Source organism: Scomber scombrus, chromosome 23, assembly GCF_963691925.1.
Source record: "Scomber scombrus chromosome 23, fScoSco1.1, whole genome shotgun sequence".
NCBI lineage: Eukaryota > Metazoa > Chordata > Actinopteri > Scombriformes > Scombridae > Scomber > Scomber scombrus.
The window spans coordinates 14,376,160-14,400,424 of record NC_084992.1 but is presented as its reverse complement, the minus strand read 5'-3'; the positions used below and the strand labels follow the sequence as shown (position 1 = coordinate 14,400,424).

General features: G+C 39.4%; 1 protein-coding gene across 2 annotated transcripts in view; it reads right to left on the bottom strand.

Moving 5' to 3' along the window:
• The window catches only part of LOC134005964 (receptor-type tyrosine-protein phosphatase delta-like), a 135,819-nt gene that overhangs the window by 67,340 nt on the left and 44,214 nt on the right, over positions 1-24,265 (bottom strand). For both annotated transcript variants that reach the window (XM_062445010.1, XM_062445011.1), the window contains exons 3-4: positions 6,109-6,254; positions 4,032-4,173 (exon numbers count right to left, since the gene is read on the bottom strand). In XM_062445010.1, the coding sequence (XP_062300994.1) occupies positions 4,032-4,173; positions 6,109-6,254 (288 nt within the window). The remainder of the gene's footprint in view (positions 1-4,031; positions 4,174-6,108; positions 6,255-24,265) is intronic.

The following is a 24,265-nucleotide window of genomic DNA, read 5'->3' as shown; positions in this document are numbered from 1 at the left end:
GTTCATACTTTTTTTCTTTTACTGTAACGGCAATAGTTGCTGAATGTAAAATATCACTTTCATGACTAAGGAGCTGGAGTCTAATGGATCGTTGGCCAACATGAAATGCCAAAATTTAAAGACATCAAGTAAGTTTCTTTTTCTTTTTCTTTTTTTTTTAATGATGCTATTACTCCTTTTATTCCAAAATGTGTACAAGACAGTAAGGTAAGTAGATTTAATAAAACCCTAGAGGGCTGAAGTGGATGAACCTGAATAAAGAGTGACCGCTCTAAGACTCTCTAAGAAGTAAAGCGAACATCCCCACAAGGAGGCAGGTCAATACTACACCTGGCATTTTGTTGGTTGGAGAATTTTGTCAAGAGCAGAAATCTGAGAGCAGACATTTAATGAGCGTACAGAAGCAGCCTGAGTGCGAGGAAAAGAGCTGAAGCTGGAGCGGGAAATCTGTGCAAGCAACAATATAGCCTAATGCAAACATATACAATCTGAGCAGCAGCAGAGCAAATGTGAGTGTTAGTAGGAACCATTTTAGTGTGAGGGCAGGGTTTGAGGGAATGAATTACAGAATCTGAATGCAAAATCTATAAATCATGCTCTCAAATTATAGGAAAAATATAGGAAGAAAGCCCCATACATCAGTCAGAACTCAATTTTTTTCTATGAATCTTTGTTCTAAAAGCAAACAGTTTACGTTGGCAGACAAATTATTGATATCCACTAACTCTCAGTAGTTGATTTGAAACTTGGCTTTGAATATAAATGACACTGCCTTTGGTGTCTTTTATTAAGTCTGGAAAGCATTTTTTCTAGTAACAGTGACAAAAGACACTGTGCATACATTGTCTATGAATAATCACTGATCATGTGGCAGCCCCTTTCATTGTATGTGGAAAGATCCGTCTCAGCTACATGGCTTTGACCGTGCCATTGCACCATTCCATACAAATGGAAATGATGCATTCTGTTTTTCCGTCACAGGAGAGCGGCTTCCCATTTTCCGCTCCCACTGTCAAGTCGAGCACAGCTGCATAAGTTTGCACGCTTGTGTATGGGGCACAGGAAATGGCTGTTGACAGCATAATGGGAGTATGAGGATGCAATATAAATCCTTAATCATGCCTGAATCATGAACTGCATCACTTAAATGTACACATCATTCTGCAAGAAGTACTGCAAGCAGAGAGTCTAGACCCTGTGATGTGTTTTGGCCTATTTTAGGATTTTTTTTGTTTTGTTTACTCGTTGTTAAAAGCATATGAAAGATTTCCCAATTGTACCAGGTATTCTGTGTTAGATGCTGTCCATGACACTATATGAAAATATCTTATGGAGACTTCCATAAATGAGATCAAATAACACTTCACTGAAATCATATTCCAGCCATGACACCCAAAATGTGCTGCTTCTTCATTTCTCAATCCCTTCCTGCCAGTTTCAATTATGTGGCAAATCAAGACAAACTTAATTCAAAGACACAAGTCGCATATGAGTCGGGTAATCTCATAGTTAATCAAAACAGAGAGTGCAAAAAAAGCGCAATAAGGAAACCCGTACCTCATGCCGTGGCCTGGCAGATTTGACTCGGAACATCATTACATTTCAGGGTTCGCCTTTCATGCAAATCGCTTTTCTAAGCCTGGAAGTTCATTACTAATGGCACTTCCCATCAAGTTGGAGGCCCATCCGAATACTAATATCCCCCAGTACTTTGGATTTTTCACGTCGCATCCCCTCTCCTCATAGAATGGCAATGACAACAATGTGCTTTTCCTTCATGGAATTAGGCGTCACCCCCTGTGGCGAGCTTTCCACAACAGATGCTTTGCAGTCATTTCCACAGACCATTGGTGCCCAAATGAACTAAACGAATAGTCACTTTATATGTATTAGGCCTGATGTAGTCCCACTCATTTTTGTTTGCCTATTTATTTATCTCTCAAATCCTGTATCACAAAGAAAATGTGTAGTTTAGTATTTCTCCAATAAAAGGGCCAAAGGGGAGATACATATTTTTTGCTGGTCATGGTGACAGATTGTACTTAAAGAAATACATTTTTAAAAAAGCAGAAGTTTATGACATGTGGAATGAAGAGTAGCAAACCAACAGTGCAGTATTTATTATACTGTATGTAGTACAGTGTACACCTTAATGTAATTTTTGGAAAGGGAAGCTTTTTTGGTCTACTAAATAATACATAAAGCATATTTGACGTAACCTTTTGTTACCTCAGGTTGCTCATACAGTACACTGCCCTCACAATGAAGTGTCAGCTCATGTTGGGCATTAAAACTCTTTATAATCTGAAGTTAAATGGCTAGCTATAGTTATTCTAGTAATCCTTAATATCTTTGTCTGTGTCAAGCATCATGACAATATTTTCATTCACAATTTGATTTCACTACCAGTATCTGAGAGAACATTTTCTTGGCAAGACCTTACTGACATTAGATAGAAATTAAATTAGAAATACTTTTGTTTTTAACTGAATATAGCAAGTGTGACAAGGGGTAGCAAAAATAACATGCATATTTAAATATGAATATTGCAGATTATAACCTAAATTATTCATAATTTCAATATTTTGTGTTAATGCACATCCGTAGAAAGAAAAACTGATTTTCTTTTTTTGGGGGGACGGGGGGTGGTGGCTAGGGGGAGAGGTGATAGGCCTCTACTCACCTTCAATACATTGATGGGAAAGGAGAGTGAGCAGAGGAGCAAAATGGAAATGGTAATAAACATGCTAATGCTAGGCCGTGGAGCCGGGAAGAGCAGCTTCAACCCATCCCTCAGTTATCTATTGGTGTGTGTCTGTCTGTGTGTGTCTGTGTCTGTGTGTGTGAAGGAAAAAACCCCCACAAAGATAGAGACTGAGTGAAAGGGAAAAGGAAATGTGCACAATATTGCATGTGGGAGCACACACACACACATACAGACATACATACACGCACATAGACACACACTCACTTTGTGGTCCAGAGTAAACAGGAGAGACCTGCATGTGAACGTGCCACCTTTCTCTTTCAATCGGCCTCTGGAGACAGTGCAAAGGGCCTTTTGTTGGCTCATTGGTGAGATAAGAAGCAGAGAGAGTGGGGGGCGGGCGGGGGCTTCAGAGACTCACAGAGCCAGCTTTTTTTCTATAGGATGGAAGCACCCCTCTCAATAGGAACTCATTTACCATGTTGTGTAATTGTGGTGCATAATGGAGCACACCTCATTCAGGCAGCCCATGGCTTTTTTTTCTAAAGCCATTTTCCCCATTCACTGCCAAACAAGTCATGTTTTAGAGAGATATTACGCAGCCTTTTGAGCTCAGGGCTACCACATATTTGCCTTTGAATAGAATGTTGTGTGTAATCAAGATAAAATTTTGCTCAGTGCTTATTATAAAAGAGGCTCTGTCAACCAACTTGATATTTGTCGTCTGACTTTTATTCTCACTGCTGACTGGAAGTAAACAGTGTCTGACCTTTCCCGCCTGGATTGTTACACATGTTTATGTAGAGGAGTGCTGGGTATTTACAGCCACTGGCCACTGCTACTAGGATGCTACCAAAAACAATATAGGTAACCACAAAAGAATACACTGCTTTATTTTCTACTTGGTCAAACGGATATTAAAGCTGAAGTGTAGAGATGAAAAATGACTGATTTGAAAATTATTGCTGAGCTTTTCCATTAAACCACCGCAGGGTAGGAATGGATGGCTATTTGCATAATTTAACTGGCATCTTAATTATTGTGTCAGGAATCTGTATGCAAATGACTTAAGTCACTTAGAAACGGAAACTTACTTGGCTAAATGGCTAATGGACTAAATCTTATCAAGTTAGAATACACAACGTGAGTGTAACCAGAGTTTCTAATTGGGTGTGACTGTGCTGTGCGAGAGAGGGAAACAAAGAAAAGAGGACAGGACAGACATAAAACAAAGAAATGCAAGCTTACCTGAGTTAGCTGGGAGAAAAAGGGCATGTTAGTGGTGTGTGTGTGTTTTTTTTTTTTCTTTTGGGGAGGGACCTACCACGTAAAACAGTGAGTCTGGTGGTAGCGCTCGTCTCTCCAACACTGTTGGAGGCGACGCATTCATATATGGCTTCATCTCGGGGCGTGCGTAATGGCTGAATTCTTAGCACTGAACCAGAGCCGTCATCGAACTCTATCACCTGCAGGTGCGAGAGACAAGATATGTTAAAGGAGATTTTTTGGTTCACAATGGGCGAGGGACCTTCCACAGAGCAAATTAAAAAAAACAACACTGTCAAAGACATTTGGCTAACAACACTGATGGTGACTGACACAATGTGCTTCCTATGACAGAAACAAAAGCTGCTGCCTACCTTACATTGAGTCCTAGTGTTTTTGTGTTCAATTTTGAATATTGTTGTTACTGAGCATGTACAAAAAGTAACTTAAGGATCTGTAAAGTACTAGAATGGATATAGATATCATGTGGATATTAGCATATTTGTGTTTTTTTTTTTTTAGCTTTGTAGGTATGCTACTTAAATATATCAAGCCCATCTGATGTGTAGCTTCTCTTTGTGCATAATTTAAAAAGTGCGGCTGACTAACTTTAAGAATGGGGAGAGGGATCTGTCAATTTTTGGTCGGATCTGTAGCAGAGTAAAAATTTCAATCAAATGTATCCCACTCTTAAAGCTAACATTTGATCCCTTGAAAAATGCATCACACTGGATTGTGTCAATGGGACAGAAACAAGCACAAACAGTTAAAGGTGGCTTGATAAACGGTTGCGGACAGTTGTACCATGAGGTGATATAGTGGTACAAAAGACAGGAACGACTGTTTTGGACGGACGACACATAAAATGCTCACAAACAGGTGTTTATTGTAGCTTATTCAGCTATTTTTGCATGCTACATGTTGTATACTCACTGATTTTAGAAAGCCCTGTGTCATAACTCAATCTCTTTTAAGCATAGAGGTAGATTTCAATATAGATAGGCCTGACACCTCTGATTCTCACACATGCGCGCGCGCGCACACACACACACACACACACACACACACACACACGCACACGCACACACGCACACACACACACACACAGAGGCCTACAAACATTTTTAACATTCACAATATATCTGAGCATGTGTTACACGTCAACATTTCATTGGCCAAGCTATAGCGATGTTGGCATTCAAGCTGACAGCAGGTGATGGCAAGAAAAAAAACAGCCTCCTTTCTCACTCAAAGCCAGAGAGCGAATTAGAAAGGAAGTTGCAAGACTTCTAAAAGGAAATGGGTTTTTCTTAGAAGATGAGGCAGTGCATGATTGAATGGGCATGGAATGGCGGCAGCCAGCAATTCCTGTGAGGCAATGAGGGAATGAAAACTAGTGTGTTAGCATTCAGCACAACAAGCAATGTAAACGCGATGAACTCTGATAAGATTAGATTTCTGTGGGCATGAGACGCAAAAGAAGAGGCGGGAAGAGGTCTCCAAGCTCCATTAAGCCATTGCTGCTGTGCAGTAGCAAGCAAATATGGCATCTAGGGCAGAGAAGAAAAAAAAATGACACTATGATAGTCCCGAGGACTGACACAGAAATTAATAGAAATCTTATCAGTGTTCTGCGATGATGTGTTATTTCTCATGGGTATTGAGCCCAAGTGCAGATTAAAGCTGACCAGAAATCAAAGCTTCAGCCAAAATAAGGAGGGGTAGGACATGCATTTAGATAAAGATGCCACAAAGCAAAAGGATATTTCGAAGTAAAAAAGCCTCTTCCTCTTTGGCTTTGCATAAAACTGGCAAATGTGGTGTGATGCTAATGAAGGTATCTGGGTCACACCACAAGTTCCTTTTTTTCCTTTCTATCCAATTGCTCTTTTCTTGTCTTAATTAATTACAAATCTGTCCCCAGATCTTTTGTATACTTCCTCATTAAAACGTATGCATGTTTAAAAGCCTGGCTAGCATGATTATTAGAGCCTGCATTGCGTGGTGGCAAGTCGGTTTGAAAAGCGAGTGAGCGGGGCTTGGTGCGATGGATTATGTGAGAGCAGAGCCAAAAGCAGTGCTTAAGCATTCCCATTTTTGTCGAGCATTTTACATCAGAACAATAGACCTAATACCTCAAATCTCTGGTTGCTGACTTTCTTCCCCTTCTTGTTCCACACAATCTTCGGCCGTGGATCTCCCGTAGCTTGGCAGATGAAGGATGCCACACCTCCTTGTACGCCTGTTTGGTCATTGGGGGTTCTTAAAAACTTTGGTGGTGCTGGAGAGAGACAGAAACAGAATAAAAGATAACAAAAATAGTTAGTGAGCATGCTAAGCGTTGCAGACAGGGCGATTAATCTCTCTTATCAAGCCCCACACACCAGAAAGTAACAAAGTTGCAGATTTCAGCATGTGGCTGTTAAGAGGATTGTCTTTAGAGGTCAAGACAAGAGATTGCACTGACTTTATAGTGAAAGTGGGAATGGATGATCAGTGGCTGAGATCAGAACAGGTCTTGGAAGCAGAGTTTACCAAACATTGTCATGACCCTGGAAGTACAGTATTTCCAAGTAACTGGAATCTCTACAGGAAATATATTTACAGTGATAAATACAGTAGACTGTGTTTCTTGTTGGGGAAGACATGTTTTATAAAAGAAAAAAAAGAATATAAACAAAAAGATTATGTACACAACATTTGACACTGTTCTGAAATGTGGCAGGAATTTCAAACTTGATGTCAGTTATTTACACAGAGGAAAAAGTTGTAGTTGTCACAGCAGCTAACTTCCATTGAGAAAAAAAAAAGATTGTTTGTTTCTTCTGTGACAGTAAAAATTGTTATTACGATCACTTTGTGATACTGTCACAACACAAACACTGAAACCGGTACAGAAACTGCTCCCATAAGCATTCTATTGTTCACAGCATTGCCTACAAAGGATATACATGAAATTACTCTATTTTTCTATCCTTTTGCTTTGTATACATTTTTTATTAGCTGTTTTTTCTATAAAGTAGTAGTGAAGTAGTGAATAGCTCATTTGTAATGCCGCAAATAGGGACATGTTTTTAAAAGAAAAATAAGTCATATATTAACTATGGTTGAAAAGATGATTGCCAGCAAACTGGACTTTTATGCGTCATTCAGTACTAAAAGCCATCTATCTTAACAAGCTGTTAAACATCACACCATCAACATGCTCCTCCTCTGGACATAAATCATGTGCCAATTCAATTTCTCTAATAACAGAGGCTAACATTTTCCAAACTGCTGGAGAAAGGCAGAAGCTTTTCTCTCGGTTCAGTAGCAGACATTATATTACAATCTCTAGAAAATCACCAACTGGAACATTTGCTACCCCCCATGCAAATGAGACACGCACCTGATGAGGTCCTTGCAATGCTCTGATTGGCCATGTGAGTGTTCTGTTAGTCCTAATTGGTCCCTCAATTCAGCACAGCAAGTCAAGTGTAAAGGCAATGGAGATACAAATTCAAAAAATGCAGCGTAGTGGAGGTGAGAGAATAGCAGAGTGGAACAGTGTTTGCATTGTGTGGACATGGCATGGATGTTCCCATCTACTGCGGTGGTTTAGCAACACTGTACAATAGCATTTGTTCAGGCTCTGAGCGCCACCACTGTAAATGGAGCTACAGTACAACTCTGTCCCTGCAACTTGATTCCTGAGAATTATAGATATACATATATCCCAGTACAATTTATGTTTTGTCAATTTTCTATTTATTTTCAATTCCAAAAATTAGACTCTGCTTTTCCTTTTTTTTTTTTTTTCTTCAGTACAATCAGTTCCTATCTGTGAGCTGACATTTCTATTACAACTGCTGGAAAATCAGAAAACATACCAGTGACTAGTAATCAAAGGAACCCGTCTCTCCCTGATGAGAATTTGATTGTGAAATTTAAATTGCATCTTTATCATGATGATCAAGGCTCTTATAATTTCACTAGCAATAATGTCATTGCGCTAAGTCAGACCCCCCTAGTATTTTCCTCTGAAGCTTGAGTGCCAGCTTCAGTGGGAGGTGTAGCTCCATCTGTCCCCCTGCAACTGTTTGCCTTTTATCAATCACTTCAGCAGGCCATTAGGGGCCACACAGCTGCAGTAATGCCAACCATCTGAATCACCTCATCTGTGTGTGTGAGAATGTGTGATTGTGCTTGTTCGCGTGCCTGTGTGCAGACTGATTTCCCCTCCCAGATTGTATTGCCCAGCAGCAGTGGCAGCAGCACCACTGCGAGTGAGGGACAAATTAACCTGCAGGATTTGTGGAGAGGTGACATAAGATATGTGGTCAGCAATCAAAAGGGCGAAAAGATAAACAGGCAAGCAGCTGGGCTTCCACTGGGCAAATGAGTCTGGGAAATCACCTGTTTGCCTCATGACGGACCCACACACACATGCACACATACACACATCTCAGGATTTCTCTCTCATTCACCAGCTGACAGATCAGACAGGTGGGCTGCAGAATTGACACTGTGTAATTTGTATGCGGCAAAAAGTGCCATTATATCTGCATTTGCACCTTATCTCATTGACTTGGCTGGGGTGTGGTGCACATTGGCACCCAACCAAGAGGGTGCTGATGGGTAATTCATATGCTATTGGGGCTGTTTTCGCTCCAGGGCCATCCATTACGGCTCGGTGCGTCTCCCTACGCCGGCTGTGATAGACTGCTACGACATGTACAGGAGATCAGCACTGGAGGTGAGGGGAAGAGGGTGGGGGAGAGTCATCGCACAATGGGGAGTGATTGAGGCATGACATGGAGGTAATGGTGTTTTCAGACATGGCCGCTGATATCACCATCATACCCCCATTTTAGGTCTGCCGCTGGCAAACATCCATTTTGGTGGACTCGTATGGCTTCAGGTAGACAGAGGCTGATTGAAACCTCAGTTTTCTCAAACAATGCCACGACTAGCACCTTGACAGCAACAAGAAAGATACGGTCTATGAACAAACATTGTGCAAACTCACGCACCACAAAGAAACCTTTCACCATAGAACCTTTTCAGTTCATCATTTTGGCAAATAAACAGAAGCCATTATGACACAAATGAGGTGCCTGTAATTGTGTTAGTTTTGATATAACATATTTTAATTAAAATGGAATAAACTGGGCATAGACTGCAGACTTTGTTTTGCCTTTAATCATATAAAATGAATCGAAATTGTGTGAACCTCCATCCAGTAAAAGCTCTGCTTACCTCTGCTGCGTATTCACATATCCTTTGAGAGGTAACTATAATCTAATGAATTAATACTGCAGCTAGGCACATGAATTAGCACTGCGGCTAGGCACCTGTTAATCCAGTGCTAAGCTGTCGCTAGAAAACAAATGGGAAGTGTAAAGCCTGTCACAAGTTAAAAGGTTAGTGACGTGGGCCTCTCCCTGCAGGTCATTATGTAACCTTGTTCACATTGCTGCTACTGGAAAAGAAGAAGCATCCCCCCTGCTCTGCTTTTCATGTTAATAATTGGTGGCTGACTTAAGCCTTCACTGTTCTTGAGAACAGCCATGACTACAAGGCAGAGGGGGCAGACTGTTTCATAACTGGAGGTATATATTTTTTAATGGATAGACATAAATTGAAATTGGAAGCCTTTCACAATGTGGGCGCTCCAAAAAATAGAGCCTTAATATGAAATGTATTATTATTGCTTTTCCTGTCTGCAGTCCTTTTTATAAATATTGAGGTCTTCAAACAAGCTTTTAAATGAAGCCGCCAGATTAATGTATCGCCACACTTTATCAGTCACTTTGCACCCGGTCCTTTCTCCCCAAAGTTTCGGCTAGTGTTTCCACAAAAATGTCAAATGTCAATGTTCAAAAGCATTGCACAGGTCTATCTGATTAACCTCTTGAAATGCAGCAGTTTACTAGAATTGTTAACATTTCAGTCGGAGTGTATGTTTGGAAAACATAATCAGAAGGCAAAAGGCTAAGAGCGGCACAGTGGTGCAATGGTCAGCACTGCCGCCTCACAACAAAAGGGTTCTAGGTTCGAACCCACTTGCCAGCTGGGGCCCTTCTGTGTGGAGTTGTGCCTGGGTGGGTTCTCTCTGGGTACTGCGGCTTTCTCCCACAGAGAAAAATGGTGATTCTGAATTGCCCGAAGGTGTGAATGTGTGTGGGAGGGGTGTCTGTTTCTATACATGTTAGCCATTTGATTGACTGGTGACCTGTCCATGGTGTACACTACCTTTCGACCAATTTCAGCTGAGATTGGCTCCAACTCCCCTGCAACCCTCAAGAGAGGCGGTAAACAAAATGAATTAATGACAAAGGCTACAGTAAGTGTGAAATATCTGGTTAAGCCAACAATACCATACCTAACAGGAATAGGGAAATGGCTGTTAGCAAACAAACTGATAGGCCTTGACCTAAAATCAAAATGCCCAAAACATTTTGTCAATGTTTCTTTTAGATTAACCCTAACCCTGACCCTAAAACCAAACCAACCAAATCTGATGTGAAATTAGGGAAAATAAATGAAGGAACAAAAATTATGAAACATAAAACTAAATTCTGAAATGTACCATATGTACCGGTTACCGTGTAACTGTAAGGTATCCTTAAAAAAAGCCTATTGCTCTGAAGGCTTGTGCTCTGAAAATACACACTCCCCTGATGTACAAGTGACCATTTTAACCCAAAGCATGATCTTTCTCTCAACCCAGACCAGTGTTTTTTCCCTCAAAACTAACAGCATTGTGACTCATGGTTGTGGTACTTTCTTTGAAATAACAAAGTAATAAAAACACTTTTAGTCACACTCTTATCAGACACTGATAATGTTTAATACCTAATATTACTGTAATCTTCTGCTAAATGTGGTGTCATGTTTTACTCAGTAGAACTCTGATTTAATATATCAGCAGTTATAAATATATGTAAACTGCATTGTTAATGAAGGTGAGCATTATCTGGGAAACTGAAACTAATACCAAATGATAAATGTTTGTCAAATGAGCTACTCTGTTTATGTGTCATAAGAAATCAAAACTGATCTTTCGGAAGGAGTAAATGTTTATTGGTAAGTTTGGCTCTGTTAAATCTAACAGTATGTTAAAGGAAGTTTTCTTCCTACAGTAGGACACAGTAGGAAACAGCTGAAGATGTTGTTTGCCTCATCAGTCATTTAAATGTAAATTAACTTCTCAAACAGACTTTTCACAATTCACTCATGAATTCTGTGTCATGTTCCACAAAGAAGAACTCTGATTTAATGTAATCACATAAAAAATGTGTGGTCATGCTGACTGGCAATGTTTTTGAATGTCAAACACATCTTACCTCAATTAACTTTATTCACAGAATAACTATTAAAGTTAAATATCAGTCTTTCTTTAGGCGTCATACAAACTCGTATGTTATGATTTATGTTATAATTTACGTTATGATTTACGTTATGGTTTATATGTTAGCTGTTAAATTTAGCAATATGCTAATGGAGTCTGAAAAGTAATATGCCAGCAGTCACTTAGCTCAAACTTGAGAGTTTGTTTGGAGCAACAGGCCTTCGGAGAAAGTGGGATTTGGTTTTTGGGATAATGGGCCATTGGACTAATGGGTTTTATGACTAATGGGCTTAATCAATAATTTAGAAAATGGATATTTTTCAAACTATGGGGGTTTTGGAATAATTGGCCTTCATACCAATTGGCAGTCCCCCAATCATCATGCTGAACTGAATGATTCTTGGGTTTAGAGCATCTTGCAAATCTGCATTCATTACAAGTTTGTTTGATATTGGCTTAACTCACAGCCAAACATTGCATTTAAATAGTTCTCAAGAGATCAGAGTCTGGGTTTCATTCATAATGGCCAAAACTTTTCAAGTCATCAGGACTCTGCCATAGACTAAAGTTTGATCTGCCAAGCCATTAAAGAGCATGAATCAAAGAGTGGAGAGAAGAACATTAATAAACCGACTTTCAGTTGGAACCTCTATTCGGCGCAGACACCAGTCCACGACGGCTCGGTTTTCACAATTATACTGACTGACATATTCAATTTCATTTGCATGAAAGGGGCCATTTCCTCTCTGAATCTTTAACTTGCAGGGTGAGTTGGGGTTGTGGAGGGTGATAATTAATCCTAACACATTGGGTGGCAGTCTGCAAATACCCTGCTCCATTTTGGACAGACGGGTGAAAGAAAGGAGCATTTAAAGATGCCATTAACCTCATTCGACATCTTTAAGCCGCTGCATATCAGTTCTGTGATATTGATGATTTGTCACAATGATGGTAAGTGGCACAAACTGGAAAAAGGGATAGCAAATGTTGGGAGAGGGTAAAAGTGACACATGCCGGATATGTGCAGGATATTTGACTTCATATAATGGAAGTATCCTGAAAATCAATTTCAGCAATATCATTATCATATTCAAATAAAGATAGGTGCAAACCGATGGGTTTGTTGGGGATTGCAAATGCTGTAGCATATAAATCAACACCCTCTCTATGGATTAATTAACAGTCTATACAGTGTTCAGAAACATCTGACCCCATGCCAAAAAGAAAACAGACTGTAGTAATGCAGACAAACACAGAAACAAACAATGCGCAAAAAAAAGTGGAAAAAAGAGAGAGAAGATAAACCACACATACTAATCAATGGAACAAACACAAGCGTAAACCATTTTCTTGGGGCACTACACAGCTCTCTATCTGCAGCATTATGATAAAAAATTGTCTTTTGTGATGCAGAGGAAACAAATTCCACATTGTATGCGCTCACAAAGGGTCTAGGCAGAAAGAAAGAGAAGGAATTGGAGCTTAATTAGAACTGTTGGCTGATTTGCATTGCATGCTCATCAGTAATCTTGCCTTAAATGGAAACTGAAATTCTTATTGCAATTAGTGATTACTTGAAAAAGGATATGGCCCCCGAATGATTGTTAATTACTGGATCAGGAATAGTACATTAATTCACTGCAGAGGTTTTAATGCAGTGCAATGATGGGGACCCGCTCTTCCATCAATATTGTGCTGCTTGTCACACATAATGAAGTTCATAATACAAGTCTTCTCCCACACTGCCCCCCGCTCCTGCCTCCCCCCCCACCTTCCCAACTGCTTAAATGTGCTCTCTAAGCAAAATTCATAACAGTCATTATGTAAAACTAATTCAATAGAATATACAAGAATGCAGCTTAATAACACATTAATATTAAGACTGCATATGGATATTAAGGCTGCAGGTCCATTTTGTGATAGGGTCAGTGTCTCTTATTTGGCTCATAAGCCGCTGAGAGTCTCCCGTGAATAAATAAATGCATATCATCACTTAGAACATGTCTTCAAAGACAGGAAAACTATGGCACACATTATAATACGCAACTCACCAGCGTATTTTCCCTGCCAAATATTCAGCATGATGACTAAGGCTGCAAAAAAAATTATATTCCAATGGGACTTTCTTAACCTCAGTCAGTGTGTAATTACTCATGCTCAATGGCATTGCTATGAAAGGTCTGAGTTTCTGGCTATGGCTCTGCAGGAGTTAGGGCACTTTTGCACAGACAACAGCAACAGCTTCAAAAAGAATGGTTAATGCTCTTGTCCCACATTCAGTGCACTGACAGATTCTCTGACAAGATGTGAGAAAAAGGCACCAGAGGTGCGCAAGCCACAACCCATCATCCACATGTGCATGCTTATACAGACACTCACTCTCATGGGTGTAAGAATGTTCTCACTGGATGGAGGGAACATTGTAAACGGGAGAATGACATTAATAAATTGGATGGTGGTGGGGGTGTAGGACGATAGACAATTCTGGAAGGTTCCATTAAATAAATATAAATGGTTATTTATGGAACAGTGCTGAGCTTTTTTGCCTGTGCTTCATGGGATAAGATGGAAACTGAAAGGCTCCCTTATTCAATTATGATTGTAGATTCATAAAGGCAAAAACCTTTCAGTTCTGCAATGACAGCTACATCGGCTTTGTAGTCTCTTCAGTGGTATATTACAATGTTTGCAGAGGAAAACTTGTACCCTCTCTTTTCCTGTCTCTGTCTCTCTACCACACACACACACACACACACACACAAGCTACTGCCATCTCCCACAGGACACATTAGTGAGGTAGAGGGATCCAGTTTGTCACTTAATAAAACGGCCCACTCAAACAGATGGCTTTGTTCAAACGGCCCCCAACGCTTTAAAAGCTGGAACTGAATCGCTGCTGTGGCAAATCAGACACATGAAAGCCCACCTCCCTTTGCGGTGGAAACCAAACAGAAGGAAACATATAAATATTGAATTGCGCCACAGTCGGTGCGAGACCAAAAAAAACAAGACTGAAGGAGAAGGGAGGTGGAAAACACTAGACCCTCCTGTCGGAAATACTGAACATCTGGGTTGAGGTTGTCATACGCCGATGCAAAATAATACAGAGGCTTCACTTTCAATAAGACTTAATTTTCATCTCCCCTCATTCATTATTTGTTCATTTGTGTATGAATACACAAATCTGTGGCCAATTCGTGTGTGACCGTTTGAGGAAAAAAAACAGGCGAGCAAGAAGTATGAAATTTGGATTTGTTTGTCTTGTTTGTTTTTCCTCCAACGTCTGGAAAAAAGAGAGAACATAGATAAGTAATTCTAATTGTGCGGGCTTACTCTGTTTGGTAGTCAGTGCAGTCTATTTGCAAAAAGTTAATTATCTGATAGGATAGGCAGTGGCAGCCACTAACACAGAAAGGCATTTGTTCATTCTGTTATCCACTAGGCAATGGAAAGATTCATTAAATGGCAGTGCTGCAGAAAAATGACCAGTAGTTATCATGCTGTGGCTGCGCAGACTTGAAAAGATGTTAAAAATTGCAAAGGTGATAAACATTATTTGTCCCTGTCAGTTTACTGCCAATTTAATGACATTCAGATAATAAAAGAACAAGACTGTGTCTGATTCTGATACCTCAACCACACATTTAATGTACATTTGATTTGAGATTGAAAATAAATATCACTGTGACAAGTGCAGATGACAAACTGCATCTACATGTAGCAAAAATCAAAAGATGTGGATGGGAAAAGTGGAATGGAAAATCCAATAAGCCACATATTTGACTGTCTCTGTTCAAGAAGGAATTACACCAATCTTGGGCCTTTCCTATTTCCTTATAGCATAAACTTCGCATAATTGTCTTTGCCCTCAACCACTGAGCGGAAAAGCCAGCCTCATATTTGTCTCCATAGGAGCAGAGATGGATTATGTAGTAAATCATTCCAGGGATTCAACATTGTATATTTAAACAAACTCTAATTTTATGGATAAGTAGTGCCAAGCCATTTCAGATGGATGCTAGTTGTCAGGCCATAAGAAGTGACACATTCCCTGCACTGTGTTTTCTCAGGCGCTTACAGGCAGACTAGCTCATGCTCCAGCAATCCTGCTAGATGACAACTGGCTTCCTTTCAGCAGCTCAGATATCCTGCAAATGTTCCTCAGTTCAGCAAACCAGGTAAAAACTCGACCACACTTTTTGAAGAAAATATATGTTCCATTAATTTAAATCACATTTTCCATATTTACTGCACAGCCAACCATTAGGTTCTACCCATTTTCACATTGTAAGGGTCAGAAAATATTTCACTAGTCTTTTGGGAAGAGGGGGGGATACAAAAACCATGAACTAACACTTGAAGATCTTTTTTTCTGAGAAACCTGAAAAGAGTAGTGAGCTGCTCTGCACATCATTCTCTGCAGCCACCCATAGTCATGGCTATCCTCAAACCAAAAACTTATTACAGGGACAAAGAATATGCAGGAAAGTACCACAGTCACTCAAGGACCAAAGTGACCTTTCACAGGCCACTAATTATACACAGCAGTGAAGGAAAAGGAAAGAAATGGTGGTAATTCAAACATGGGTAAAAAAAATCCCCTTTTGCCCTTTGCCAACAATGAGTGCATTTTGTGAGAATGCACCAACAAAAAACTGGCATACTTAAACCATTTTTTTATATCATTGGCAACTTTAAAATATGTGAGTAGTAGAAAATGATATCAACAATAAAACAGTATTGATACTGAACACACAGTAGTGCTGATATTGGTAAGGGATACTGATACAGCACATCAGCCTCATTTCTTAATCACAACAGACAATACAATGTTCTCACTTAGCAATTTATTTTATCGACTGAGTGACACTTTGGCGTCTAATAAAATCTAATTTACCAAAGTTTCATTAATGGCAAATAATTCAATTACTTTTTGAGATCAACATTTTGCCTTTAAGCTGCTATATTTGATATATGTCAAAATACCATATAATTGTACCAATTAATTGAATTTAAATTATTATTCTTTTATTGTTACTCTTTTCATTACATTTTTAATTAGTTTATTTTGCCTTGAATGAGTGACATGCATTAGTGCAGGATAACATATTAGCTGTGTATTAGTGGGTTGTTTTTGTCAGCTACACGTTATTAATATGTCTGCAACTCAACAGCATGCCGCAAATCTAAGTTGAGATATTTGAATTTTTAATTGCGAACCCCTGAAGAAAACAGTTCAACACACGTGTGTGGCTACAGTTTGTCTTTGAAGAGCCACAGATGGGAAACAAATGAGGTCGGGTGGTATCAGGGTCAGAGTGGCGAATGAGGGTTTTCACTTGGAAGCAAACTGTGCAATGTCACCCCAGGAACAAAAAACAACCCCCCTCAGGGGACATAATTAAAATAATCTAGTGAAATTAAGTGCTCCAGATCACTTCTAAAAGGCTCTTCCTTGATGTGTGTGGATGTGGGAATGATTCATCAAGAGATAAGTAGATGTGTAAAGAGGATGAGTGTGTGCATATATATATATATATATATATATATATATATATATATATATATATATATATATATGTTTACAGTGTGTGGGTGTTACACCAATTATGCCACATATTTAAGGTGTATTCATATCCCATATATTCATCAACCTCTTAGAAAAGGAAATGCACCATAGTATCACAAAGCCAGTTCCAAAACATTTTACTTTTTTGAAAATAGCCTAGCCTTTGAATGTACCATTGGAATCCTACTTTTGTGTGGTGATTAGTCAACATGTAATTGCTTTAACCTTGGAAATATTTGCGTCACTGGCTGTGATTAAAACAAACATGATTGGGGTGGGCAAATGAGCCACTTAAATGCAGTTTAGACTGGAAATTGGTCAAAACAAGCTAGAAGAAGCATCGACCAGTATTTGAAAAGAGAATCCAAACAAAAGGCAGCTAAATACTCAATAGAACTACAGATGAGAATGAGAATATTAGAGTAGTTGTGATGAAATATTTTATATAAAATGCTTCCCAGAGTTCATTTACTGTATAACCACAACATTCACCATATTCCCAGCTTTGATTTGATGACCAATTTCATGGAATATTGTCATTTGTTCATGGAGGCCAAAAAATTCTAAAGGCGAGGAGCCTCCTTAGGGAACAAGACTGTTGGGGACCGGAGATGTGGCCTTTGGACTGACAGAGTTGGTTACGCTTCTCTTCTTAGTCCTTTTCACCCTTCGCCAAACTGAGCCTCAGTTGACATAGTGAGAGGGTACACAATGGTGCCGGCCTCAAGTGCAAATGTTTGCCAGCAGTAATGGGCTCTACTCAACTAGGCAAGTGAATGTGTGTGGTTTTTTATGTATGCATTAAGTATATGTCATGTGAAATATGAATAGATATACTGTACAGACAATGCATTTAATTGAAGTGTAGACAATGCCTTTTTGTATTTGTGATAGGAATGTCATATTGATAATAAATCAGACAGCTCATAGACATAACTTTTACTGTAAAAATACAAAGACTTTCATCTATATGCAGGTTTTTTTTATATCTGGATATTCTAAAAACACAACTGTGAGTAATGACTGGGGATATAGGCTTTTAATGTGGAGCAGTGAAACTGTGAATAGAGTAAAAAAAAGCCAATGACATTGTCACAAAATGCCACAAGGTACTATAGTCCTCAGTAAGTAATGACTCTATTCTTTTTCTCACATAGATTAAAGGTTAAATAGTGAGCTGGCACATTGACTCAGCATGATTGTTAACTTCATGGATATTCTCGGAAATCCAGTGCACTTCAGTACATAAAGAGGACACAAAGTGACAGATTTTTCAACGTTCAGATGGACGGAGAGGCAGTTTGTTACAGTGTTTAGCCCATGCAGTAAGTGCCCTTTTTAATAGCTAAATATCTCAATAATAATGTAAGTATTGATGTAGAATTCAAATACAAAAAATCCAGGTATACACTGTCGTCTTTGTCTGAAATTAATATTCAAAATTACAAACTATATCCTTAAATTACTTGGAGCAGCACAACCTGCAGTCAGGAAAATAATGTGGCATGTACCCTTTTTTCCTCCCTCAACACGTTTTACTTTAGAAAGTATGGGCATCACATCAAAATACATCTCACTGAATCAAATATTGCCGCTAATGCAGCATTATCCACTCATTCATCCCTGTATGAGAGGCTTTCTCTTTCCATTTTTTTCTTCTTAACCTCACACGTTCCTTCCATTATGCATATTAATATAAGTGCATTAGTACATTGATATTGCTACAATGTTACCTCCATAAATCCTGCATGATAGTGGTACATTTAACCATTCAGAAATATTCTGGGAGTTTAATACAGAGCAAAAAAAAAAGCGTTTAGTGAGAACAAAAAAAAAAAAAAAAAGGTCTCCAGTAATTATTGAACTTACAGGGTCTCTAACACCTAGGTGTAATATACTGGTAAATAGCAAAATAAATATGTTTATTTCAGTGTTCTCCTTGGTATGTTTCTGCAGCAGATATTTTCACTATGCGGCACATAAGGCGAGTTTGCTGTCATTAATCATTCCACAGGTGCAGGAGCATTGTCAGAACCCATACGTCCCTTTGCCTTTTCAACCTGGGATGAAAGCGGAGTGGTAGGGTGAGAGAAAGAGGGGAGGGTTGTGCTTCTGAACACGTCCCTAAAAAACAATTTCCCTTCCCCTTCTTCTTCTGCACTGAATTTGTCAGGAGGGGGAACCAAGTCCAGATTAATTAGATTCCATTTTGTGGTCATCTTCGTTTTTTCCTCCTTCCATGACTCTTTTCTTTTTCTTTGTCTTGCCTACAGTCCTTACAGCCATCCCAGCACCATTTATCACGTTGCCATCTCGACAGTGCCTTCCCCCTTCCTTGCTGGGAAGCCATTAGAGCATCTCTGCATTGTGGCGGCCAGATTGCATTCCGTCCCTACTCGCGACATTTATCATCTTTTGTCCTAACTTTTTATCTGCCCCTGCCCTGCGTGAAGCCCTATCTGCAATGCCCACTATAATGAAACACTGGGAGGTGAAGCTCAAGTAAATAACCTAATTAAACCTAGCAAACAGGGACAAAGGGGAAAAATGCACAAAAGGCCTTTGTGAGAATGCCAGAGGAGGAACACTCACAGATGGCAGTGAGGAAGTCGATGCAGTGATGTGGCTCGATGCCCATACCACCTTCTCATCTCAGTATTTATAGTACTCCTACTGGTGCTGTTGTTGTCCGAAAATGTCCTCTTAACATGATTTGGACCAACATAGTATGATATTATCCATATTTCATTTATCCATATTCTGGCAAAGTACTGATTACACATCAATAAATGACAATTATAAGAAAATGTTCCTGTAAAGCAAGGACATATCTGTATGATAAGACCCAAAGCATTGAGTAATGGGCCCTAAGAGAAAATCTATCCTTCCTTCTCAGTCCCTTTCACTCCTTTCTAATTCTTAGGCAAAAGTCGAGCCAACTCTGATTGGTCTCATTAGGGACAAAATGAAGAATGTCAAGCGTCATAATTATCGGCGCACTGCTGCAAACAGTATTGAGTCGATACAACAAAATGTCAGGAGGGCATTAGCGGGCAATTATTAATCCATATCAAGCTGGGGTGGACAATTTAATTATCACCTAATCAATATTTCCAGATCTCGTACAGATGTAGAGCAGTGACCGGGTGGATAGATCTGCCTTCCGAGAAACCACGGATAGGAATACAAAATTAAAAAGGAGCGGGGAGGGGGCAGCTGGAAACTGTAGCAGGAACATGCCTCTCTCTATGCACAACCAAGGGCACACTCTACAGCTCCTTTCAGTGATGGACAGCAACTCTACTCCACCTGAATATGTCAGGAGGTGAAAGGCACAAAGAAAATGTCCTCTCTCCTGCAGTTCTTTGAAGATTTTCTGGGGGCACATGAGAGCCTAGGATAGCCTACAAGTATTGGTGCCACTGTGTGGCCACTTTGACTTTGATTTTTACTCATTAACTGAGTTGAACCCAAATTTTTTTTTTTTTGTCTTGTTCTCATGCTGTTACCAAAAGCAACCAGCAGTAAGTCCACTGCCACTCAAACTTTGTTATTCACTCGCAGAGCTCAAAAAGCCAATGCATAGTGCACGAGTGATGTAGAATAATGGGGCTACGAATAATAACAACAAAAAGAAGATATGTGTTATTTGTGTAGCTTTAACAATTTGCTGTTATATTCCATCCTTGACAGTAATATTGCTTACTTTCTCTTGATAGTCTTTCTGTTCTCAATGCAGCCTGAATAATTACTCTCATTGTACCTGAAACAAACTATCTCAAATAATGTCAGTCAAGCCTTTGTTCGAGGGATGAAATAAAATGAATGCTGTGTAACAGGCCCTTGTGGATTTCAAAGACGCCACACAATGAGGCATGGCAAAACAAAAGTGGCTGTCTTCCATGAGATAGCAGTCATCTTGAGATAAGAATACCCTCTCATGGTTCAGTTTTGCTGTTTTGTTTGCTATTACTGTGACTCCCATCTCCATCTCTGAATCATTATAGTCACTATGCAACCAATTGGTTACAAATTTGCCTGGTCCTGTGTTATTTTCTCTGCTTATTGCCTTACTATATGTTGCAATGGATTACAATTTTAACATTTTCACTTCACTTTTTCTTTCACAGCACACATTACAAACCTGCATTATCTGCTTAGTTTTTCCCTTCTAATGCTACACTTTCCATTTTGTACTATGCCAGCTCTACAAGCCAGAGTGCTTCCCTTTAAGCACACCAATAAAAACTCACTCAATTCATGTAGGCTTGCAGTGTTGACTCTCAGCTGTGATAGGACTTTAATGAAGTTAAATTTAACGATACTTCTTAGATAAAAGTCAACTTTTTTTATTGTGTATGACAAGACAGACTCAAAATTTGATCAAAATGTGACATTAAATCCAAAATGCAATATCTTTAATCTGTTTACCTTTGGCTTTCAATACCAAATTTCAGATCCTTAAAAAAGGGTTGAGATCATTTCATGACATGTCAGGAACCTAATCATATCTGTAGGATTAAAGTTGTAGGCTTCAGGATTACTTTTTGGAAATTGAGCTTTGCGACAAAAAGAAAAAAATAAGACTTGCGACTAAGCAGTGAAGAAACATACAATAAATCTGTGTAACCCATATTAGCTTTCCCTTCCCCTCATTCCTATCACCTCATCTTGTTAGAATGCCTTTGAAAGTCAATCCATCCATTTTTTCGGTTAATCTCCATCTAAGCTCTTTCTCTCCCATGTTTTGCTTTTTTTTCTTCCTATCCACCTACTTCTAATCTCTGAGTCCTATGATATTTTGAGGTCCCATGTCTGGGGCAGCTAATACACTGATTGTTGATCAATCATGACCTTACCGACTTTTCCTATATTTTATTTTACTTATTATTTTTCAGTATTTGAAGGCGTCTTACTAAGCACTATGGCTGTCTCCTCTGTAAATAAGGCTGTTTGATTTGTATACTGTGTGCATGCAACCCACTGGTGAAGCAAACATCACAAAATATGATTATTCTTAGAATAGGTCAAAGGGGACCATCTGATCAGTGGTGTTCCTTGACAGTAATGGAGAATGAAAGCATTATTATTACAGCTATGCCATATTGTCCATCTCTTGGTTCCATTAGGTGTACTGTAATTGTGTGGATAACAATACTTTTTTTATACCACCCAGACTATGAATATGTGTATACTGCTACTGCTTTTATGTGCACATATGTATTTACTGTGTGCCTGGGGAATATGTACGGATCAGATACTGCATATGCCATATAAAAAACATATATATATATATATTTATTTTTTTTTTTTAATTTCAATTATTTTATCTGCATGGAAAGGCAAGTTGCTTGAGAAGAGATTTGAGATAAATCCATAATCAAATACAGAATGAAAGCAATTTGCTGTATCACTTGTCACCTGAACACTTAAAATCTCATTTCATTGTGTTTAACCAGGCCCTTCAGTTTCACTTTGCTACCTGCCCAAGAGACATCAGGAGTGATGTCTCCTGGGTGTTCCAATTCTTCTCCCCTCAAGTTGTGATAATTTGGTCAAAGACACAAATAAAGCTGGCCCTGTGGGACTTAATGGCAAAACCACAGTTTATCCTTTCCGTGGAGAACTCTCCTTGAATAATTGCAATGAGGGGAAAAGCTCAGCCAATTAAATTGTGCAGTGTAATGAAAGGCAACTAGGGAGCCCCCCTGGGGTCAGCTGAGAAGAAACAAAAGATCCATAAAAAAAATCTGTAACCTTGGTTTAAAAATCTGTGTGCACAGTACAAACAGTGCTCTTGGACTCATAATCTGTGCCCCCAAATTACGAATCCATCACCAATGATTTGCAAAGTGCGCACTGAGATTTGTGGTCAGTGCACTCAAATACAATTGATTGTGAAATGTAGTGACATTTAATTTTATATTTCTAAGAATATATGGCTGATGATATTTAATATGAAATCACCATTCTTAAAACATAGTCTTCCTCAATTAACATTGAGCCATGTCATCCAATAAAACACTCCAATGTTGTGTGTGTGAAAGGGGGTGTGTGGGACTCCATGAACACCCACAAAATCTTAAATCAGTTTGAAATAAATTACAGTTTTGTAACGGGTAACGCAAAGCAGACTGTCTTCATCTCCATAGCAACGGTGGCTGAAGATCATGGGTAATGTAGCCTTCCGCTATCCAAAACTGACAAGAAAAAAAAAATCTGTGGGCATGGATTCGTAATTCGAGGGTACGGATTACGAATCTGAGAGCAAGGTTTATAAACCGTTTGCACAGATTTCTAAACCGAGAGTACAGATTTACACATGGATCGTTTTTATTTTTTTATTTCTTTCTCAGCTGACGCCAGGGGGGCTCCGTAGGCAACAGATTGTGCGGTGTGAAATTTCTGTCTTACCCATGCAGTGGCAGGAAGGAGAGTGAGGCAGTGAAAGGGGATATCTGCGAGACTCAAAATCGTATTTGGAAGGTGTACTTAAAGAAATCCATGTAGGCATAAATCCAGACATCATCGAGTCTTTTCAACAGCCCCCCCCCCCACACACCCCTCTCATATGTGCCCTCTTGTACCAACTATCAGACCGAGGGAGATTGTGAGTGGATTAAAGGATGACTGCATAAGGATTGAGTGAGATCGAATTTGGGAGGACTGAAAGTTTATGTTGAAATATGTCTGACTGTGAGATCCAAAGGTGTGGGTGAGACTGTGGTTAATAAGCCAGATATGGTTCTACCTTTTGAGGCAAATGACCACTCAGGATTCTGCTGTCATCCTACCTCTCTGTTGTACATGAATTATCTACACTTAACCTGAAATATCCTTCATCATGACTCAAGTGATTGAGGGGATTGTTGTAATTAATTAGTTGATGAGAGAATGATGAATGACATGAGAGGCTGCACCACGGGAGTATTAAAGCTAAGGGGAAACAGACTGCTCATGGATGTTTTGATGGATGCTATATAAACACCTGTATATCACTAAATGTCCAGGGACCCTTCCATAATTGTGAGTGTATGAGAATGTATATTCCATGTTCCACTGGGTGATGGGATGGGCACTTAGAGCGCTGTGCCATTAGAAACAAGGGCTTGGCTCAGTTTCAACTGGAAAAGCCTATGGGTCTGGCTGTGGCGTGAGAGCATTTTCACTTCTCAATGGAGGCTTTCACTCTCATTTGCCATAACTAATAAACCACACTAGAGCTGTGTGTCACAATAAATCTCTGCTTCTCAAATGGCATGACTCACTTGGTGGTGCAGAGAAGCCACAGAGGGAGCGAGTGTAAGCCGTCGAGTGTTTGTGAATAAGTGCGTGAGCGAGTCAGTTAATGAGTGAGCAAGCAAACAAACAAGTGCGAGGGGGAAGAGTG